This window comes from Camarhynchus parvulus, chromosome 18 (assembly GCF_901933205.1).
Source record: "Camarhynchus parvulus chromosome 18, STF_HiC, whole genome shotgun sequence".
Taxonomy (NCBI): Eukaryota; Metazoa; Chordata; class Aves; order Passeriformes; family Thraupidae; genus Camarhynchus; species Camarhynchus parvulus.
Window position 1 is genome coordinate 11,790,742 of NC_044588.1, and position 20,455 is coordinate 11,811,196.

At 41.8% G+C, this 20,455-nt stretch overlaps 1 protein-coding gene across 1 annotated transcript in view; it reads left to right on the forward strand.

Annotated features, from left to right (window-relative positions):
* ABCC3 (ATP binding cassette subfamily C member 3) overlaps nt 1-19,702 on the forward strand; it is a 47,456-nt gene extending 27,754 nt beyond the window's left edge. Inside the window, exons 11-31 of the mRNA XM_030962184.1 lie at nt 8-100; nt 1,406-1,609; nt 2,814-2,960; nt 3,351-3,438; nt 4,197-4,263; nt 5,404-5,530; nt 5,840-6,016; nt 6,860-7,027; nt 7,752-7,935; nt 8,840-8,945; nt 9,628-9,781; nt 11,169-11,376; nt 12,149-12,459; nt 13,190-13,389; nt 13,488-13,614; nt 14,554-14,655; nt 15,603-15,749; nt 16,677-16,835; nt 17,196-17,362; nt 18,451-18,645; nt 19,282-19,702. Coding sequence (XP_030818044.1) covers nt 8-100; nt 1,406-1,609; nt 2,814-2,960; nt 3,351-3,438; nt 4,197-4,263; nt 5,404-5,530; nt 5,840-6,016; nt 6,860-7,027; nt 7,752-7,935; nt 8,840-8,945; nt 9,628-9,781; nt 11,169-11,376; nt 12,149-12,459; nt 13,190-13,389; nt 13,488-13,614; nt 14,554-14,655; nt 15,603-15,749; nt 16,677-16,835; nt 17,196-17,362; nt 18,451-18,645; nt 19,282-19,390 — 3,240 coding nt within the window. The 3' untranslated portion in view covers nt 19,391-19,702. The remainder of the gene's footprint in view (nt 1-7; nt 101-1,405; nt 1,610-2,813; nt 2,961-3,350; nt 3,439-4,196; nt 4,264-5,403; nt 5,531-5,839; nt 6,017-6,859; nt 7,028-7,751; nt 7,936-8,839; nt 8,946-9,627; nt 9,782-11,168; nt 11,377-12,148; nt 12,460-13,189; nt 13,390-13,487; nt 13,615-14,553; nt 14,656-15,602; nt 15,750-16,676; nt 16,836-17,195; nt 17,363-18,450; nt 18,646-19,281) is intronic.
* The last annotated feature ends 753 nt before the right edge of the window (nt 19,703-20,455 follow it).

The window sequence follows — 20,455 nt, forward strand, 5'->3', positions numbered from 1 at the left end:
AATCAAGACTTTAGGGCCTTCTGTTCTGGCTGGAGTTGCTGTGATGGTCTTACTTATCCCATTTAACTCTGCAATAGCAATAAAAACCAGAGCATTCCAGGTAAGGTAGCAGCAGAGAAGGTAATGTTACATGAGTTGGCTGATATGCTATGAGAAATGAAGACATCTGGGGTTGTTAATAAGGTGCCATTTGCAACAATTTGCTTATGAGTAAGAATGTACTGATATATTAATAACTGTATCATCTTAGATAATTTTTCCATAGTGAATTGAATGCAATTTAAGGGAAAAAAATCTTCTGTCACTGAGCCAGTGGCTTCTTCATACCTCTGGAGCAAGCAGCTTTTGGGATTAGCAAGAGGTTTCTTTGTCTCCATATCCCTTCACCCGGTATCTTCCTCTAGGAGTATCTAGAGAAACGCAAATAAATCCTGTTCTTTAAGCTGCAAATGAATGTTTTCAGAGGTGGCAGCTAAAACCTGACAGTTTGAGTTTTATGCTAAGAACCAGTGTTGATGTTCACTGCTACTTAGCTGGGCCAAATTTCATTATTATCTTAAGGGAAAATGATCCTTTATTCCTTTCTTTGTAGTCTAGTTCTCTCTAGTCATGGAAAGCTGAAAAAATACCAATATAACAGTGCCCTCTGGCTTTGTGCTAGAAAAAAATCTAATAATTGGCTTCTGCTATGCAGCCTATCTGACTGTTTGGAAGATTAAAAAAGAAATTAAAAGTCAATCTGTTGGTGTAAAAAAAGGTAAGAGTTGGATATAAATTAGGACTTTTAAGCACAGCCTTAGTAACAGAGTGATATTATTATATGCCTTAAAAAGACATACAGGTATCTCTTGGATGCTGACATGTTAGTAGTAACATTCCTTTTCTCCCTTGCCCATTGTAAGATGCATTACTTGCTGTGCATATGTGTGTGAATTTTGTCTATAAATTTGAGCAGGGATGTTTTTATTTTAATAACTGAATGAAAGACTGTATTTTAATACATAGGAAAAAAACCCCCTAGAAGTAGCCACAATTTTCAAGGGATAAGAAATAAAATGTGCAAACAAGGAAGAAAAAAATCTGAAGGAATCAAAGGAAATGATAGGGTAGTATTTTTGCGAAGCGGATGAATCTTTCTTTAGGATGGTTTAAAAATGTAGGTCTTAAGAGTTAAAATGAGTGGAAGGCTTTTGTACTCTGCTTTCCAGGCATTTCCTTTGATTTCTTATGTCTCTGGAGGTAGACTAACTTGCACAATAAGCTCATAACAGTCTGGCTTTCTGTAATTACCTTTTGCATCCTCTTCAGAAATAGCCTGAGGGCCGCGACAGCTGTGAGACATATGTTGAAAACTCTCCTGTAGTCCTGACTGTGACTCTGTCTCCTGTGTTTACCAATAACCCAGGTGGAACAAATGCGATACAAAGACTCCCGCATTAAATTAATGAACGAGATCCTGGGTGGCATCAAGGTGCTGAAGCTCTATGCTTGGGAACCATCCTTTTCAGAAAAGGTCCTGGAGATACGGAAGAATGAGCTGAAAGTTTTGAAAAAATCTGCCTATCTCAACTCTTTGTCCACCTTTGCCTGGATCAGTGCACCCTTCCTGGTAAATTAGATTTTCATGGCTCTCTAAACTGTACAAGTATACCCTTGAAGGGTAAGCCTGAGCCTTTCTGCTTGCTAATGTACATAGAAATAAAATGTAAAGTTTTTGAAGAAATCATTCGCGTGCTTTGATACAGAGTTCTCTGTTCTCGAAAGCCCTTTTGTTAATCAGTATTAAAGTATTTTGTGATAAAGCCTGCCAGTGAAAGCTGGGAATAGCTGTCACAGGAGAATTTCCAACCACTTCAAAGTATTTCCCATAACAAATTAAAACTAGAATTTGAAACCTCAGAGAGATCCGTGAATAGCAAAATAGCAAAAGAAACTTTAATTGAGTCAGTCAGGACAACATCTGTCTTTAGCTCTCATTTCTACCTTCATGTTGCAGTGCTCTGCTTGTTTTAGTGAGAGAGGGAGTTGTTAAATTATTCTACAGCTCAAAAAAGATTTAATGTGAAAACTGAAGCCCAAATGATGTTACCAACTCTGAAATGCATTTTCCTCAATTTTGTCTTTTCCTCTATTTTCTACTTCAGTGGACTGTGATCCCTTTTGCAGAAATGGCTTTGGTGAATAAAACCATTCAGATAAGTCCATGGTCAAAACTACTCCCCACCAATTTTTCTTGAGATCTATGACCCAGTCCTGCAGGAATGATCTGATCAGCCTGGAGATTCTGCCCCTTTCATAGTTCCTTAAAGTCATTGCGCTTCCTTCAGTGCACATTCCTGTTCCTGCTCATTCTGAGTTTGCTGCACAGGATGATCCTTCCACAGTGGATGGTCCCTGTTATACAGCAAGCCAGCAAATAACTTGGATTTCACTTCCTTTTCTACTGATTAGTGAATCTCGTTTGCTTAGCCTGCAGTTTACAATGGGAAAATTTGCTTGGGTGGAGCTGGAAGAAACCACAACCCGATAGAAGCTTTTCCTTTTTATTTATCCGAGTCCTCTTCAAACTCTTAGTTCAACTGAATGTAGCCACTAGAAACCTGACAGGTCTTTTATTTTGTGTGCACTTTTTCTGTACCTACTTGTCCATAGAACTTGACATTTTTAAAGCATGTTGAAAAGGTCAGAAACAAGGAATTCTCCCAGTTTTGTGGTTGGTACTTTTATTTCCAAGATGCCTATCAGGATTGAGTACTTTTAAAATGTGAGAATATACCAGGCATCTTGCAGTAAACTCCTTTTCTGGCTTTCAGGTAGCACTGACAACATTTGCTGTGTATGTCTCTGTGGATGAGAAGAACATCCTGGATGCCGAAAAGGCTTTTGTCTCTCTGTCCTTGTTCAATATCTTGAAGTTTCCCCTCAATATGCTTCCACAAGTCATTAGCAACATTGCACAGGTAAGGAGGGTCTGGAGCACAGGTTGTTCTGAAAAATTTGAACTGAAAGAACATATCCTTGATTTCTGGAATGCAGAGATCCCTTGCATCTGCCTGTTTTAGCTGCTTTTCCTTTTAATATCCTTTCCTGCTCTCCTGCATTGGAAAGCCTGACATCTTCTGTGTGAGCCTGTGTGAATTTTGCTTTGCTCAGATAAACTCAGCTTGGTGTGAGAAATTTCACAAAAGCTTGAATCTCAGCATAAGACTCATTGCAGGGGAAGAATGACTCACTGTTCAGGAAGCCCATGGGGGGAAGCTCAAGGCACTGTGCATGCTTTCTTTTTCAGTAGTAAGAGCGTTAAGTCCTCATTAAAAGAATGATGAAATAATGCCACATTCTTTTCCTAGACAAGCGTTTCCCTAAAGAGAATTCAGCATTTCCTGAGTCATGATGAACTTAATCCAAATTGCGTGGAAAAAAAAGTGATAGCACCAGGTAAAGATGTTGCTATTTTTCTTAACTATGCAAATGCAGCAGACTTATCTCTCTTGGACTGGTTGAGCTAGGAAAAAAGCCAAAAAGAAAATAACAGTGTTAATCTTGAGTTTAAAAAAAGGGAAGAAGCTGCTACTCTGAAAGTGTTTGGTGTTCAGGCTGTGTGGAAATCAGAAAAGTTTCTGGCCATATTTCTGAGCTGGTTGGGCCTGAGTTTGCATCTGCAATGTACCGGATGCTAACAGCACTGAATATGGAATGCATCTGCTGACTGTGGACAGCAAGACTTGTTCAAACCTTTCACACTGCACAAATGCTCAAGAGCAAGTTGAGCATTGCTCACAGTTGAGCAAGCCAGGTGTGGCAAGCAATAAATTGCAGAGTGTCAAAGTTAATCTGATAAATCAAAGTAAACAGCATGCAGTGATCTCCTACTGATTTGAAAAGAGTTTCTGAAGTAAAGTTGTGGTGGTGCTGAACAGCAGATGTTGGGAGCAGACCCACCAGGGCAGGGTGAAGCAGGGCATCTTTTCAGCTCCCTAGGTCTGTCAGGTCACAGTCTATAGCTGAAGCAACAGTCAGTTATTTTCACTCTGAAGAAGCCCATGCTTCCCATGTGCATGAGCCTGTGCTTCCCATGCCAGCAGAAAAGGGAAGTGCAGTGTGTGTAAATAAAGATCCCTCTGTCAGTCTGTTCTCAGTTGTGCTGTTGTGAGTAACACATTTCCTGCCTCTCTTGTTGTGTTTTTGCCACACAGGCAATGCCATCAGTGTAAGAAATGCGACGTTCAGCTGGGGAAAGGAGCTTAAGCCAACGCTGAAAGAGTAAGATTTCTTTGTGCAGTTGCAGTACAATATCTGCCTGGTCTCTGACTCTTGGGAGGCCTGTTTGAAAGGTGTCTGGTAAAAACTATGCATCATATGTCAGCATCTCTTCGCCTTTAAAACATGGAGCGCGTGCCTCATGGTCTTTAAGCTTTATAGAGCAGGGCTTTAATGCTTTAACTTCACAGGAACCAGCATAAAATAGTTACCTATTGAAAGACAGGCTCCATAAATTCCTTAAATAGGCATTTTTTAACTGAAGCATTGTGTAAAATTAGATTGATCTGATGGATTTTGAGGGCAGTTAGAATGTCTGTGTTGGGATCTTGGTGTCCCAGCAGTGGCCTGTTACTTGAAGAGGCTTGTGGCAGATTCATCTCTGTGGCAGTGGAAAGGCCATCTTTAGACTGTGGGGATGAATGTTTTGCACATTTGCCTCCTTGAATGAACAGAAACAAAATTTGCCTGGAAGCATAAATACCTTCTGTTATCCATCAGGATATATGTAAATAGAAGTTTGGCTGGATTTCACTAGTGAAAAGCGCTTTGGCCACAAAGAGACTGTGTCTCTTTGTCAGTCATTTTTGTATCAGTTCACCTTCAGGGCCTAAAGTAGTACCTTTAAGAACACAGTGGGGAAAACAGTAAAGGATTTTAATTGGAGAGGTCCTGTTTTTCTTGTGTCATTTTGAATCCTATTTACCAGCACAGGAAATACAGTTCTGAAGTGGTTTGAACATTTTTAGATGGGACATATTCACTCACTACTTTTATACATTTGCTTTTGGTTTTAAAATCAAACCCCAAAATACTTCTGGAAGATTGTCTCTTTTCAAAATGCTTATTAACTTAATTTGACTTGCTGATGGATTGATACAGCACAGCAAAGAGTCTTGGAAGGCTTGTTAACAATCCTACTGCTTTAGCAACCAGCAAGATATATTATGCTGGGTTTTCATTTGCTCCTCAAGTTCTGGTTACAGCTGATTGTATGCAAGAAAGCGGGGAGAAAACCAGTGACCAAACTTTGCTTATTATATCCAGTCAGGCTGTGACTGTGTATTTCAGCCCTGGTTTAAAGACCGCTGATGTCTTTAGTAAACTAATGTTCAATTAATTTCAAGCTTATTTCCTCCACAGTATAAATATGTTGATCCCCAGTGGTTCTTTGGTTGCCATTGTTGGCCATGTTGGCTGTGGGAAGTCTTCTCTGGTGTCTGCTCTCCTGGGTGAGATGGAAAAGCTGGAAGGAGAAGTGGCTGTGAAGGTTGGTGGTTTTTTATGAAACCATTTAATGATGGTAGGGAAATGTGCTGCTTATGCCTGCCCTTGCCTAAAATGCACCTCTGGCTCCAGAGGGAATTCTAGTTGCTCCTCTGGCAGCTTGTCTGCATGTTTGAGTTTTGCCCAGTTTTATATGAAGTTAGTTTCCTGATTTGATCAATGATACGTGAGCAGTTAGCACACATATACATATAATGTGAATGTATAGGAACCATATACATGCTGAAGATCTTACTCAGAGTATGAATTCGTGCTTGTTATGAGTCAGAGATTTTCTTTCTCCTTTTTCTAGGGTTCTGTTGCTTATGTGCCTCAACAAGCCTGGATCCAGAATGCCACGCTGAAAGATAACATTTTGTTTGGCCAAGCTCCTAATGAGGAAAAATACCAAGATGCCCTGGAGGCCTGTGCTTTAAAAACTGATCTAGAAGTGCTGCCAGGAGGAGATCAAACTGAGATAGGAGAGAAGGTAATTTTTTTTAGGTAGATTCTTTTTATTTCAAGTCAGACCTGCCTGGTGATTCCTGCTCTAGCTAAGGAGAGAACACTGTAAAGTCAGCACTTTGTTTGATTTGATCTTCACAATGGCATCCCTGCTACAATCAACACCAAAACATGCAGGGCAGTTGTCCGGAAAGCGCTTGACTTGAACGTTTTCTTAATTTCAGGCTTGTGTGTGTATTGTGGTGCAGAATTACACATCCAGCCCTGGAAGACCAGAGTGCCCTCTATTTGTTATGAATTGTAAAGGTGCATCTGTCCAGAATCGCTGAAGGCCTTCCTTTTCCTGTAGGGATTGAAAGGGAGGGAACAGATGGTTTTGCTTCAAGTGAAAAGAAGTATAATCATCCCTTAACACATTTTAATGAGAAACACTTACATCTGTGTTTACCAACAAAGATATTATTTTTTTGTAGGCTACTGAGTCTGAGCTAGATTACATGAAATGGTGTGGAGATGGGGATTTGGGTATGAAAGGAAATATGTGGAAGATGTTCCAGGTGCCACAGCCCTGCTTTGAAATTTGCATTTTACATCCTGGTTGACAGTTTTGCTTTTTATAGTTTTGTGTTTTAACAGCTCCCTTTAGGAGCTTATTAAAAAGAGACTTACTGCATCTCCAGTTTGCTGGGTGAATGGAAAGTTTGGCAATTAGCAGGCAGATCTAGAGGCATTCTGTGCCTGTCTCTGGGTGGGTTGTTTTCTTCAGTGTTTCATGTTTCAGTTTAGCACCCAAGTGCTGGGCTGGGTGAGAACCATGAGAAGTCAGAGCTTTTGTGTGGCAGATTTGTTCTCTTCTGTCTCCCTCCAGGGCATCAACCTGTCAGGGGGGCAGCGGCAGCGTGTGAGCCTGGCCCGTGCCGTGTACAGCAGCTCAGATATTTTCCTGCTGGATGATCCCCTGTCTGCCGTGGACTCGCACGTGGCCAAGCACATCTTCGACAAAGTCATTGGCCCGGATGGGGTCCTGAAGAGAAAGGTAAACTGGGCTTTAGATCCTCTTAAAAACACACACAAATTCAGGAACACGGAAGCTGTTTCACCACCCAGGCCTGAGTGACAGCTCCTTCCTGAAATTCTGTGTGTAGCTGGCAACGCATGTACCTTTTCTCACAGCCCGGGCTGTGGCGAAATGCTGCTCACACATGTCCAGGAACACTGTGGTCTGGTCAGAATGTGTACAGGCAGAAACCTGCCCTGTCTTTTAAAATCCTTTCTCTATGAGATCTCCAAAAAACAAGGCATGTGCTGGAACGTGCACAGGCTGGTAGTGTTAATTGTTGTTTCTTGGGGGCAGCGCAGCCAGGAAGCTGCACCAAATGTGGATGTTACAGACGATTTTGGCAACAACAATCCAAACTGCAGTGGTTTTGCTGCACCGTCCACTCCTGCTGCCATCTTCTCAGATCATCTTGAAGCTCAAAAGGGAGGGGCTGCAAAGAAAATCATCATAAGGGAAGGAGGGAATGATAATTCAGTGTATTTAGTTTCCTCTCTGTTTTTGTCAGCAGTAGGAGCAAAGTGACTTCATGTACATCATGTCAAGTTAATTTGCCTAATGTGGACAGTGTTATTTCACTGTGCATTTCACCTTGACACAATAATTCATTCCCTGTCCCAAAAATGTATTTGGCTTGCTGAGTACTGTCAGTCCCCACAGTGCAAATGAAGGATATGTGTTTTTTTTCCTTTTCCCTATCCAGACCCGAATCCTGGTAACCCACAGCATTAGCTTCCTACCTCAGGTAGACCATATATTTGTCCTGGTAGATGGCAAAATCTCTGAAATGGGATCTTACCAAGAGCTTCTGAAACAAAACAAGGCCTTTGCAGAATTCCTCCGGAATTATGCACTGGATGAAGACATTGAAGAGGATGAACCAACAAGTACAGTATTAGTTTTTCTTAAAACATGTCTTCTTCTGTCAACAAGATTACAGATATTTTCTCTGTTAAGTGTCCCCTGGTTCTTCATGGCATTTGCCTTTCTGCAGTACCGTGAAAATTATTGTCTGTGGCCAGGTCTATACAACTGAGAAATCTTTTCACTAATTTCTTTCAAAATTTTGTGTGGTTTGTCCTAGAAGAAAGCAATTTTGTCTTAGAAATTATTTTAAACTTGGGAATTTATTTTGCAATTAGAAAGGTCAAGCTCAGGAAGAAGACACAATAGCCAAGAATAAACTGGGCTTGGTATGAAAGGGGCTACCCAGAGTCTGGTGTGTTTTTTCTTTATATGTGATTGTGGTATTTTTCATGTAGCAAAGTCCAAATGAAATTTTAATCTTGGGTTGCTTTTCAGCTTGGTTTGATTCTGACAAAATGATGCAAGATAAAAGCATTCTGGTGGATGTTTCCCCTGTGTGATAGTGTTCTCATGCCTCTGCGCTGCTGCTTTCAGCCTGGCAGGGGAGCATGTGTGGCACCTTCCAGCCACAGCAGAGGCTTGCAGGACTCCTGATGTGACTCCCCCAGCCCAGGCTCATGCCTACAATGTGCCAAATTAGTGAATTTAGCTAGAACCAACTCTTAACACAGGCAATAGCCTGGCATTCTGATTGGTTAAAGGGATGTGATATAAGTGCATTTGGCAGCCAACCTACATCACAAGATCTTCGCAATTTCATTAGAAGCGATGCACAGAAGGGATATACACAAACCTAGGGGGGAGCTTATGCATTATGATTTTCCTGGGGGGGCGTGGGTTTGTTTTCATGGCTCTTCCTTTTTATAGCCACCTTTCTCTGTGCTTTCCTATGACAGAAAATTGAGGTGTGATCTTGTCTTGCAGTGCTGGAGGAGGAAGAAGTGCTGCTGGCTGAAGACACCCTGAGCATCCACACAGACCTGGCTGATAATGAGCCCGTGACAAACGAGGTCCGCAAACAGTTTCTTAGGTAAACATGAGGTCCTTGCTATTCTAGTCTGTGTCTGGGGTAAAAAACATCTTTCAGATGTCAGTCACATTCTGCTTCTCCATCTGGGCTTCAGTTTCCTCAATTTCATCTCATAAATAAATTGGTTTAGCATCCTTTTAAAAATAAATGTGAACACTCAAGGTCAAACATCTATTCCTTCTGTATTCTTTTCAGTCTGGACTGAACTAATTTCTAAAAGCAGCTCTCTGGTTCTCAGATAACACCACTGTGTGTATTTACCCACACAATGGTGAACTGCTGCCAGATGTGTGAAAAATAAACTCCTTGCATTGCACCTGTCCGTTGGGAGCCTTGGAAATCTTTGAAGGTTTTTATAATCATACCCATAGGTGCTGTCCAGCTACTGCTGATAGGAAAACAGAGAAGCTCAGGGTTTAGTTTGAAATGTCTGCCTTGTCATGAAGGCCCTAAAGGCCTTTCCTAAAGAGCTCAGGCTCTGCCACAGCCTTTCTTAGATCCTGTATTTCTGGCATCCCTGAACATGCAGAGAGGTGGAAGAAGCATCCACAGCTATGAATGAGGCTGGCATGGCAACTTAGTGGAAGAGCTGGGAATAAATCCAATTCACTACATCCCAGCCTTGCCTTAGCACTGCCACAATATGCCCTTTTTCTCCTAATGACTCTTTTGTTTTAACTAGGCAACTTAGTGTAGTGTCTTCTGAGGGAGGAGAATGTCCCAACAAAATGTCAACGAAACGAAGAGTCTGTGAGAAGAAGCCAGCAGAGCCTCCTCTTCCAAGAAAAAGTGCTAACGAGAAACTTATTCAGGCCGAAACCACTGAAACAGGCACGGTATGGTTTGATTCCCCCCTCCCCTTTTCTGCCTTTTTTTTTCTGTTTGAAAAAAATCCCCTTTATTTTAACATTAGATCCAGTTCTGTTAAATATATGTATAAATCACAACTGCAGGCTTTAGGCATTAATCTGGTGACCACTGATCATTCAGATTAGGGATTTTGGCAGAGATTCTGGCACCTAGATAGACCTATATACTTAAGAGAACAAAAAAAAAGGAAAAAATAATCTCTTCCAGTTCCCTCCACAGTCACCCAATACTGCAGAGCCCTGCATTCCATCAGCCCTGCCTTTGTCTCGCAGGGCTTTCAGCACTGTTGGTTTTTAAACTGTTTGGCTGCTGCTGAGTCCAGCTGCAGCACTGGGTTACAAGAACCAGCTGCCTCTGGGTGCCAGTGAGGCTGTTCTGCCTAAATACCTGCCAACCGAAGTACAGAGCACTTTGTGCTTGTAGGTACAAAGGGGCTGTATTCCTCCTGAGTAGGGCCAGGGAGAGAAATGGGAGCAAGAAAAAAGAGAAGATGGGAACACAAAAGTCAAAGAAAGGAACAGAAAGGAGCAGCAGATGGAAGAGGAGCAGGGAGGTTTGATAAAGAAAAAGCCCCTTTCCTCCACTTCAGAAGGCTCAGTGTTTCCTGTTTAGTCTGATGTACATGGTCCATGGCACAGACCTGCTTTTTCTGTGGATTATTTTAGCCTTCAAAGTCACTAATCAACAGCACTTGCTCTTTTAATTATTCCTCCTTATGCTTTTTTCTAAGCACTGAACTTTGTCCTGAGTCTCTGTCTCTTTTTGCTTCTCTGCCTTTTTGCACTACCTTAGAGACAGCACCTTTACTTCTTGCTGTTTATGTTCATGTTGGATTGCATTAGCATTTGGTACCTCATTTAAGTTGCTGTGAAGACGCAGAGTGGAGGCATGTTCAACACTTTTCCTTAAATAGGCCATTTAAAGTTGTCTTGAGTACGATACTCCTGACAAGTTGCTTCTACTTCCTGAAAATCTTGGCTCCTATTCTTATTACCCATCTTTTGCTGCTATTTGATCTGGCTTCTTTCTTTCCTTTTTTTTTTCCCCTCTGTCATAGTCTTAAAAGCTAAAACCCCACAAAAGTAATGAAATACCAGTCCTCAACATGGAGAAGAGTATTTCAGAGAGGTTTCTGACTTGTTTTAAAAGCCATCATCCTGACATGGAGCTCAGGCAGATGGACCTTCCTCTGTGGTGTTTAGGAGTTCAGGCAATTTTGAGTTGGGGTGGTGTCAGAGTGTGTTAAAGTTTTGTCAGCAGTTCCTCTCACAAAGAATGTTTCTATCTCATAATTCTCTTTAAACTCCTTCTTGTGTGGGTTGTGCAAATCAGCCTTAGTGTGTGATTTTGCAGGTAAAGCTAGCAGTGTTCTGGCAGTACATGAAGGCTATCAGCCCTGTCATTTCTTTGGCGATCTGTTTCCTGTATTGCTGTCAAAATGCTGCTGCCATCGGGGCCAACGTGTGGCTCAGTGACTGGACCAATGAACCGGTAGTAAATGGGACTCAACAGAACACAGCCATGAGAATTGGGGTCTACGCTGCCCTGGGCCTCTTGCAAGGTGAGGGCAGGTAAAATCATCATACCCCAATGTTTTAGAATGAGTTATTAGGTCAGAAAGCTGTGGCACCAGTTGCCAGTGGTCCAAAATTATGGTAAGTTTAGATTACATATTAGGAAGAAATTATTTGTTGTGCTGGAGGTGAGGCCTGGGCACAGGATTCCCAGAGAAGCTGTGGCTGCCCCATCCCAAGGCCAGGTTGGATGGATCTCTGAGCAGCCTGGGATAGTGGTGGTGGGCTTTGAACTGGGTGATCTTATAGGCCTTTTCCAACCCAAACTATTCTGTGATTCTGTGATTCTATGAAAATTGCCCCAAGCTCCTCTCCTAAGCAAGAGAGCTCGTGTAACCTGGAGCTACACTGTCTGAGCTCAGCCCAACATTTTTTATTTTGTTGTGAAGCCCTTGAGGGGGCTGAACAGGTGACATGGAAGCTTGAGAGAGGCAAGTTGGAAAGAAAACATGAACTTTTCAGTGCAGAAGGGGATGAAAGGTTGGGGTGAAGTTGTAACATTAGGACATCATGAAGGATTGTGGAAAACAGCAGGAAGATGGTTATGTGTCTGTTTTCCATAGAGAGGATGGTGAATCCTGTGGATGTTCCTGTGCCTTAGGCAGCAGTGGGTGCAATGCTGATGTGCACAGGAAGAGAGGGTGGGCAGGAAATAAAGTGAAGTAAAACAAGCTTGGACCACAACTAGCACTGCCAAGGGTCAGGGAAACTGTGAATCATGGACATCATGGGATAACACATCTGCTCCTCACCTGCCAGGGCTCATAGTGCTGATCTGCTCCTTCACCCTGGCCATGGGGGGCATCAAGGCTGCCCGGACCCTCCATGCTGCACTGCTGGAGAACAAATTCCACACCCCACAGTCATTCTATGACACCACCCCAACTGGGCGCATCATCAACCGTTTCTCTAAGGACATCTACATCATCGATGAGGTCATCCCACCCACCATCCTCATGTTCCTGGGGACATTCTTCACCTCCTTGTCCACCATGATCGTTATCATAGCGAGCACTCCACTCTTTGCTGTGGTTATAGTTCCACTGGCAATTCTCTACTTCTTTGTTCAGGTAACTGGAAAAATGTGTGACAACTATTGCAATTATTCCATTCCTTTTGTTTTTTAGGGAAAACAACATTGATTTGTGGGTAAAATGGAAATATCTGAAGTAGCTATGTGTTTATATAAACAAAACATTACTTACTTTTTTCAGAAAAAGAAATGTCCTGCAAGATGTGGCCATAAAACAAATAGATAGCCATAAACTTCTTTAGCTTTTAAATAATAAAAAGTAAGCTTATTGCTAGAGCCAGCACTGCAGTGCATGCCAATATATTAAATGTGGATATATTTGACATACTGATAAGTTTTCAAAGTAGTTAGGAATTAAAATGTTGAAAATAGAAAGCATCAATTTTATTGACTTCTGGGCCATAATCAAGCTTATTTTACAGACTGTAAATAGAGACCTGATAATGGAGGTGAAATGCACAATTTATTTTCTTGGAAAATGAGGGTCCTACAAATGGATTCATTCTGCTTGATTATATTAACTAAATTTAAAGGGACATAGATAAATTCAACTTTCAGTCTGTAGAAATTGCAGTTACCCAATACTCTTGTGGAATGATGTAAAGGTAACTTTCTTGATACTCTTCTTAATTTCGAACAATATTTTAGAGGGTTGAAGTGCATTAGTAGCAATCTCCTTTAAATCCTTAACCTAAGAAATTCTTCACTGTTAATTTATAAAGTGAAAGTATTTCATGAACCTTTCCATTTCCTGTGAAAAATGGCAGCGATTCTATGTCGCAACCTCCCGCCAGCTGAAGCGCCTGGAGTCTGTGAGCAGATCCCCTATCTACTCCCACTTCTCAGAGACTGTGTCAGGGGCCAGTGTCATCAGAGCCTACAGGAGAGTGAAGGCCTTCGTGGACATCAGTGATCTGAAGGTAGATGAAAATCAGAAGAGTTATTATCCTGGCATAGTGTCAAACAGGTAAAACATAATTTCTTGTTTCCACTTAGATAACCCTGTTTGCAAAATTGGTCCCAGGCAACCTTTTCCCACACTGCTTACCCCTGCATTCTTCCCAGGTGGCTGGGCATCCGAGTTGAGTTTGTGGGGAACTGCATTGTCCTTTTTGCTGCCCTTTTTGCTGTGATTGGTAGGAACAGCCTGAATGCTGGCCTGGTGGGACTGTCAGTGTCCTATGCGTTACAGGTACATGTTACAGCTTTATTGGGGGGTAGTACATTTTTGTAGATGATATGGATATATTTCCAATAATCTAAGTGCTTGCTAAAGCTGGAGTTAATAAGGAAATAATTAAAATGAGTAGTGGGATGTTTGGAAAACAGAGATTCACACTGGATGCTGAAATCATCAGCAAGCTCGCATGAAGGAGGATCTCAGGGCACTTTGGGAGCATCAAGGCTATGCTGCACCCCAGTACTCTCAGGGGTGGCACATGAGAGTGCCAGAACATCAAGAACAGACATCAAGAACAGACCATTTGAGCCGTGTGGCTTAATGTGTTGTGCATCAATCCTGCTGTGCAGCACATTGGTGTGTCCAGGTAATTACAGGCAGATCAGTAGGACTTATAATTAGACAAGGCAAACTGTAGTGACCAGGCTGTGGAGAATGTAACAGCTTGAATGGCCTCACTCTTGCCAGAAGCATTTTAGGTACCCTGAGTGTGCAAAGTTGCTGTTAGCAGTTTTCCAGTGAAACATGATTTGGGGAATGACTTCCTTCCAGCTTTTTTTGAGAGGGGCAAGTGTTAAATCAGCAAGAAGCATCATCATAATCTTCATGTAAGCACTTGATAGTCTGTATATTTCTTGTCCCAGTAACTGTATTAACTTTAATGCAAAGGTAATTATCTCATTTGTAGCATTAATGTGAATACATGTCTTAATAGCAGTATCAGCTCTTGTTGGAGGTTTTTGGCGTTAGGTTTTTCTGTGGCTTTTTTGGGAGGTTTTTGGTGTTTTGTTCATGCTGGGGTTTTGTTTGTTTTGGGGGGTGTTGTTTTGGTTTTGTTGGGAGGTTGTTTGTTTTGAAGCTTTGTTTTGTTTTGTTTGCTTTGGTTTTGTGGTTTTTTATTATATGTGTTGTTCCTCTGTGGGTAATATTTTGTTCCTTGTCTTCCCCAAGGTGACCTTGTCTCTGAATTGGATGGTCCGAATGACTTCTGAACTTGAAACTAATATTGTGGCTGTGGAAAGAATAAAAGAGTATTCAGAAACTGAAACAGAGGTCAGCTACCACGAGTCTAGCATACTCAGCAACAAGATGAAAATTTTAATGCACACATGTACATGGTCCTTCTTGAGGCTCTTGAGACGGTTCCTGCTCTGAGAGTTGTCATTTAACCTGAACAAATGTCATGCTCTGAACTGTAATTTATTCTATCACAGCTCCAAATTATTATTGCTGTCATGCAGCCTGTGCTTAGCATCTCATTTTCTGCTGCTGTGAGCGGCTATAGCACAGGAGATGGGTTTCACATCAGAATATTGGTCCCTTTGTGTTTGAAGTGTTTGATACACCGTCTCACCACTGTGGCTGGTGCCATGGTCCTGCTCATGAGCAGAGCTGCAGTACAATTATCAGGTCTTACACATGTTTTCAATAGTACTTCTGTTTAACCAACTTAATCAGTCCTCACCTCCTATGAGAAAACATCTCTAGGTTCACTGTACTGCTAATCATCCAATTGCGTACCTTTGCTGCCAAAGACTTCTGAAGCTGGCAGATGGAGCTGTGCAGGAAAGCTGCACTCTGGACACACTGGTTTGTTAGTCCTATGTGCACACTAAGAATTAAGAAATGGAGGAGACCTGCAGTAAACAGTTCTGGACATCAAATATTTAACCTGGAACAAAAAAGGTAGCTAGACAAGATGTGTGATAGGTGTTATAAACCATAGCTTGAGCTGGCAGAAAACTGACAGTGTTCTGTTAAAGCTGATGGGAAAATATTCATATCTATTGAGGATTCATCCCTCTGTGCTCAGAGGTTTTTCCTGTTAACTTCACAACAAAGAAAAATGGGTAGATACTTAGGACCCCATGTTTTTTCCCCATTATTATAAATTTATTTGATCATGGAGATTTCATTTATCAGATAAAATGCTTTTATTTGAGCTTGAATTATTTTTTCTCAAGCCTATGTGAGGCATTTCTGACTTCTGTTTTCCTCAGGCTCCCTGGATCATTGAGGGCAAGAGTCCCCCAGAAAACTGGCCATCCAAGGGAGACCTGGAGTTTGTGAATTATTCAGTGAGGTACAGGAAGGGCCTAGATCTGGTGCTGAAGGATCTAAACCTCCAAGTGCATGGTGGGGAAAAGGTGAGTTACCAGCTGAATGTCTGCTAGAACTTTGCTCTGGGCCTCCGGTGACAGCTGTGGAGTAGAGGAGAGGGTCTAGAGGAACACTGATGCCAGTGCAGGAGCCAGCAGTGACACCTGTGCTGTCCATGTGCCAGCATCCTCCTGGCTGTAAAGCAGTAGAGTGAATTGCATGGCGCTTTCTGGACTTTCCAGTTCATTTGGCAACAGGCCCCCATACACGATGTAGGAGGCACCAACGCAAGTGACAAAAATTCAGTGGCAAGAATGCTTTTCTGAAGCGTGCAGATGGGAAAAGGAATTCCAGCTTTTTCTTGTCTTTGACTTCCCTTGTGAAATTTTTGGCATGGAAGGAAATGACATTCTTTGCTTCCTTAATCAGGAAATTGCCTTTATTCTGAGAGATTCATTTCTGCATGCTTTGATGGAAAGTTCTGAGGTTTGCCTGCTGGAGACAGAATAATTAGCATGGGAAAGTCCTTTCCTGAACAGGCTGTTGCTAAAAAATAGAATTGCCCTTATTCTAAGCAGACAGGATGACAGCATCCTTCTGGCGTGGAAATACATGTGCTTACCTTGAAGTAGGAATTGCCTTAGAGAGCCTTTATTTCTTGTCCTTGAGTACCTGGACCTACCATGGGTGTCCCAAATCACCCAAAGTTATGTAGGATGGCTCTAGGCCTGTGTTATTCATTATATTCATGACATGTGATATTTATATGGAATATCATTCCAGTTACAGAAATGGCAATAAGTACATCAGAGTGTACCCACGGTTTGCAGGGAAGGTTGGGACATTCTTTCTTAGATTCAGATCTTCAGTCAAACCTCTTAGAAGAATCTTGGGGGGTTGTTTGGGAGTTTTTTGTTGGGTGTTGTTTTCTTCGTAACTATGTGCTTTGTTGTTAAACCTGCGATTTGTTGTAGATTGGAATTGTCGGCAGAACTGGTGCAGGGAAGTCCTCCATGACACTCTGCCTCTTTAGGATCCTGGAAGCTGTAAAAGGGGAAATTAAAATTGATGGTGTGAAAATTTCAGAAATTGGTCTCCATGACCTTCGATCAAGGCTAACAATTATTCCTCAGGTACTGTTTCTGTGTGTCACAATGAAGGACTGTTTTCTAGCAGCTTAACAAACCATAAATAATGGTTTATCCAAAGAGGAAAATGTTTTGTTGCACTCAAAATTGTTTCAGAAAAACAAACTATTTATACTTTAACTGTCCCATCCTGCCACCTTATAAGCTGGGTGATAAAAAAGGATTTAGAATAAACCATCTTTAGAGCTGAAAGTTGAGTTTGCACTGTATGATGTAAACTATTTTCAGAGAGGATTGGGAGGTAGCCTACCTGCAATGCAATGGACACCTCAAAGCAGCAGCCCATAGTATCTGTTCTTAAAATAGCTAAAGCGCTTGTCTAATGAAAATTGGTTTTATATCCAGGATCCTGTCCTCTTTTCTGGAACACTGAGGATGAACCTGGATCCATTTAATAAGTATTCAGATGAAGAAATATGGAAAGCACTTGAACTGTCTCATTTGAAGAGGTTTGTTAGCAGTCAGCCATCCATGCTGGACTATGAGTGCTCGGAGGGTGGAGAGAATCTTAGGTAAGGAATGCCTTGACTAGAACATACACTGAGCTGTGACAGTGGGTGACACCTGAGCACAGGCTAACATTGGTCTGTCATATCTGAAATGATTCGGGCACCTGTTTCTGTTCCAAGAAAGCCACCAATGTTCAAACATTTGCCTCCTCTTCTGTTCCAAGAAAGCCACCAATGTTCAAACATTTGCCTCCTCTTCTGTTCCAAGAAAGCCACCAATGTTCAAACGTTTGCCTCCTCTTCTGTTCCAAGAAAGCCACCAATGTTCAAATGTTTGCCTCCTCTTCTGCCTCTGCCACAAATGATCTAATTCTTCTCCCAAACCCAAATCCCATCTTGTCAGAAAGAAGTTTTAGGATTGCAGGATATTAGGGACAAGCAGCCCCTTAAACACATTTTGGTAGGAAGGGAAAGGCCATGATCACATTACTGCTGTGCCGAGTAAGAGTTCTCTGCCTGACACTTTAGCAATGTTTATTTTCCATTACTATTTGAAAGGCCCATGAAGACATGACTGGGGATGATAAAATGCCATGTTCTGATATGCTTCATTGGCTTCTGAGGCTGTGGTGTCACCAGATTGCCTGTGATGAATGTTTGGCTCCTTCCTCATGCTGCACACACTCAGAGACTGAGTCTGGGCTATGTTTGTGGCAAGGGAGGAAGTCTGGGTTGCTCAGATACATGTATTTATTTTATTTTTTATGGTAGGAAGGACTTGCAGCCTCATAACATTTTCTTTTCCTTTTTTATTTTCTTTTTCCTAAGTTTGCAGATGCTCAGTGTTATCAGAACTATGAGTGTTTCTTAAAGCTTGGGCAGAAATGTTGTCATTAGCTACCCTGGCTTTTGTCACAGTGATAAAAGGCACATTTGGTGGCTCTGCCAGCACAGGGCCAGGCAGTAAGTGATCCTATCGCTGTTAGTGTAGCCATGCTACAGCCTGCATGTGTGAGCTATGGGGCTGACCGAACAGACAGCTTGCAAAATATTTCAGGGGTTTTTGGGTAACACTATGAGTGACCTGCTGAGCACAAGTGGCTGTGAGCAGTGGGGAGCTGGGGTCAGTGAAGGGCTGTCTGTGCTTGCAGTGTTGGCCAGAGGCAGCTTGTGTGCTTGGCCAGAGCTCTCCTGCGCAAAACCAGGATCCTGATCCTGGATGAAGCCACGGCTGCCATCGACCTGGAGACAGACGACCTCATCCAGATGACCATTCGGACACAGTTTGTGGACTGCACAGTGCTGACCATTGCACACAGGCTGAACACAATCATGGATTACACCAGGTAAGATCTCTGAGTAGCGTGTGGTGGGCTCATGGGTTTGCTGGGGATGTGAAGCAGCACTTCAAGGGGTCTGGTTTGTCTCTAGAGATGAACACTGGTTCTCTTGTCGGGCTGTGTGTAAGCAATTATGTGCTGTATCATCCCAGAATTTCCAGCCCTGACTTTGCCTCTGTTGGCATAGGAAACAGGTTCTATATTCAGAAACCAGAGCTGTGTAGGGGACACTGCCCAGGGACACTCCTGAGACTGTCTGGAAGCTTATGGAACCTTGTTAAAACAGCAGCTGCTGTAACTTCTTCACTAACACCATGCCATTTTAGTTACTTGAAAATATATTAGTATTCTTCATGAGCTTTCATCTCCTTGGCTTTTTGGAACTAGTTTCAGTTCCAGATGCTTTTTTTCCCTCTTCTTGCCCCTGGGAGACAGTGACTGTCCTGTAACTTTTCTAGTCAAGCAGCAGCTCAGGGAGAATGTTTATCATCTATTCTGTTTTAACATGTGAAAATAACTGAGGAAAACAAAAGCAAGGCAAAGATTAGAGAAGTTTGCTTCATGACACAAACAGGTACCACATTCCTTGTGAGGAATTTTCTGACACATCTTTCCCCCCACACCATCTTTTGTTTTGTACAGGGTTCTTGTTCTAGACAACGGGACCATAGCTGAATTTGACAAACCTGCAAACCTTATAGCAGCAAAGGGTATCTTTTACAGTATGGCCAAAGATGCTGGACTGGCATGAAGAGAAGACCCCTTGGGTTTTGGTTTGGTGTTTTTTTAATATTACTGACTTGCCACAAAAGTGACTTGTGAATGTACTGTAATTTACAAAACAGTTTTTGTAGTAGACTTAACTTGTGATATGTGAACAAAGAATTTTACAATTATAAGGACCAGGAAGTGTATTTTACATTTTAAAATATTTTCTATATACATAAAGTATTTTATTACATGCTTTTTTCCTGAAGAATGACAAATATTCGCCAAGAAAATGAATGTACCACCGCACAATTATGTACTGCATTCAGGTTTGTAATTAGTAAATTATATTAATGGTACAAATTACACCTGAGTTGCGTGTTTTCTGCATAAGGATTCATAGGATTTGAAGTGAAAAGACAGGCCTAGTTAAGCTGACTCAGCTGAGTAACAGTGAAATGCTGTGTAACCTCTGAGAAGTTCCAACTTCTTCCTTTCAATATTTTCCCCAGGACAAGGGAGTCCTTGGGACCTTTAGGATCTGTGTCCGGGGCAACTTTGGCATTATAAAATTCCTCTTCAGCCTAAGGAGCAACATGTATTTAAAGCTAAACCTACAAATAGCTTCATATAAAACATTAACTACACAGATTTTTTCCAATTCAGTATACTCCACACAAGCTCACAGGGACACGATTGGACCAGAGGTATGAGAAGTTTGCTGTATGTCTTTGGGTAGGAAGTCACTGAGAGTAAGTCTTCACTTAAGCTGAACGTGCATGCTGAGACAGGTGTGTATCTAGTTTATCTTGTTCAACACTTAATCATCTGAAATAATGGGTGATTTGTTTTGCAGAAATAATTAGCTATTTTATTATTGATAACCAGGCCTCTTCACATAAAAGGAGGCCTGTGTTCAAACAGCATTTGCTGCTAGAATCTGATAGAACCTCTTTTGCTTTAGATGTTTGTGTCTTACAGTAAGCACTCCAGAAAACCACCCAGCAAGAAAAAGTTCCTGTGTTTTACCAGAAGGAAAGTGCAGAAAAATTTTGAGAAGACAAAAATATAATTTGTTAATTCTTACAAATTATACTTCTTAAATAGA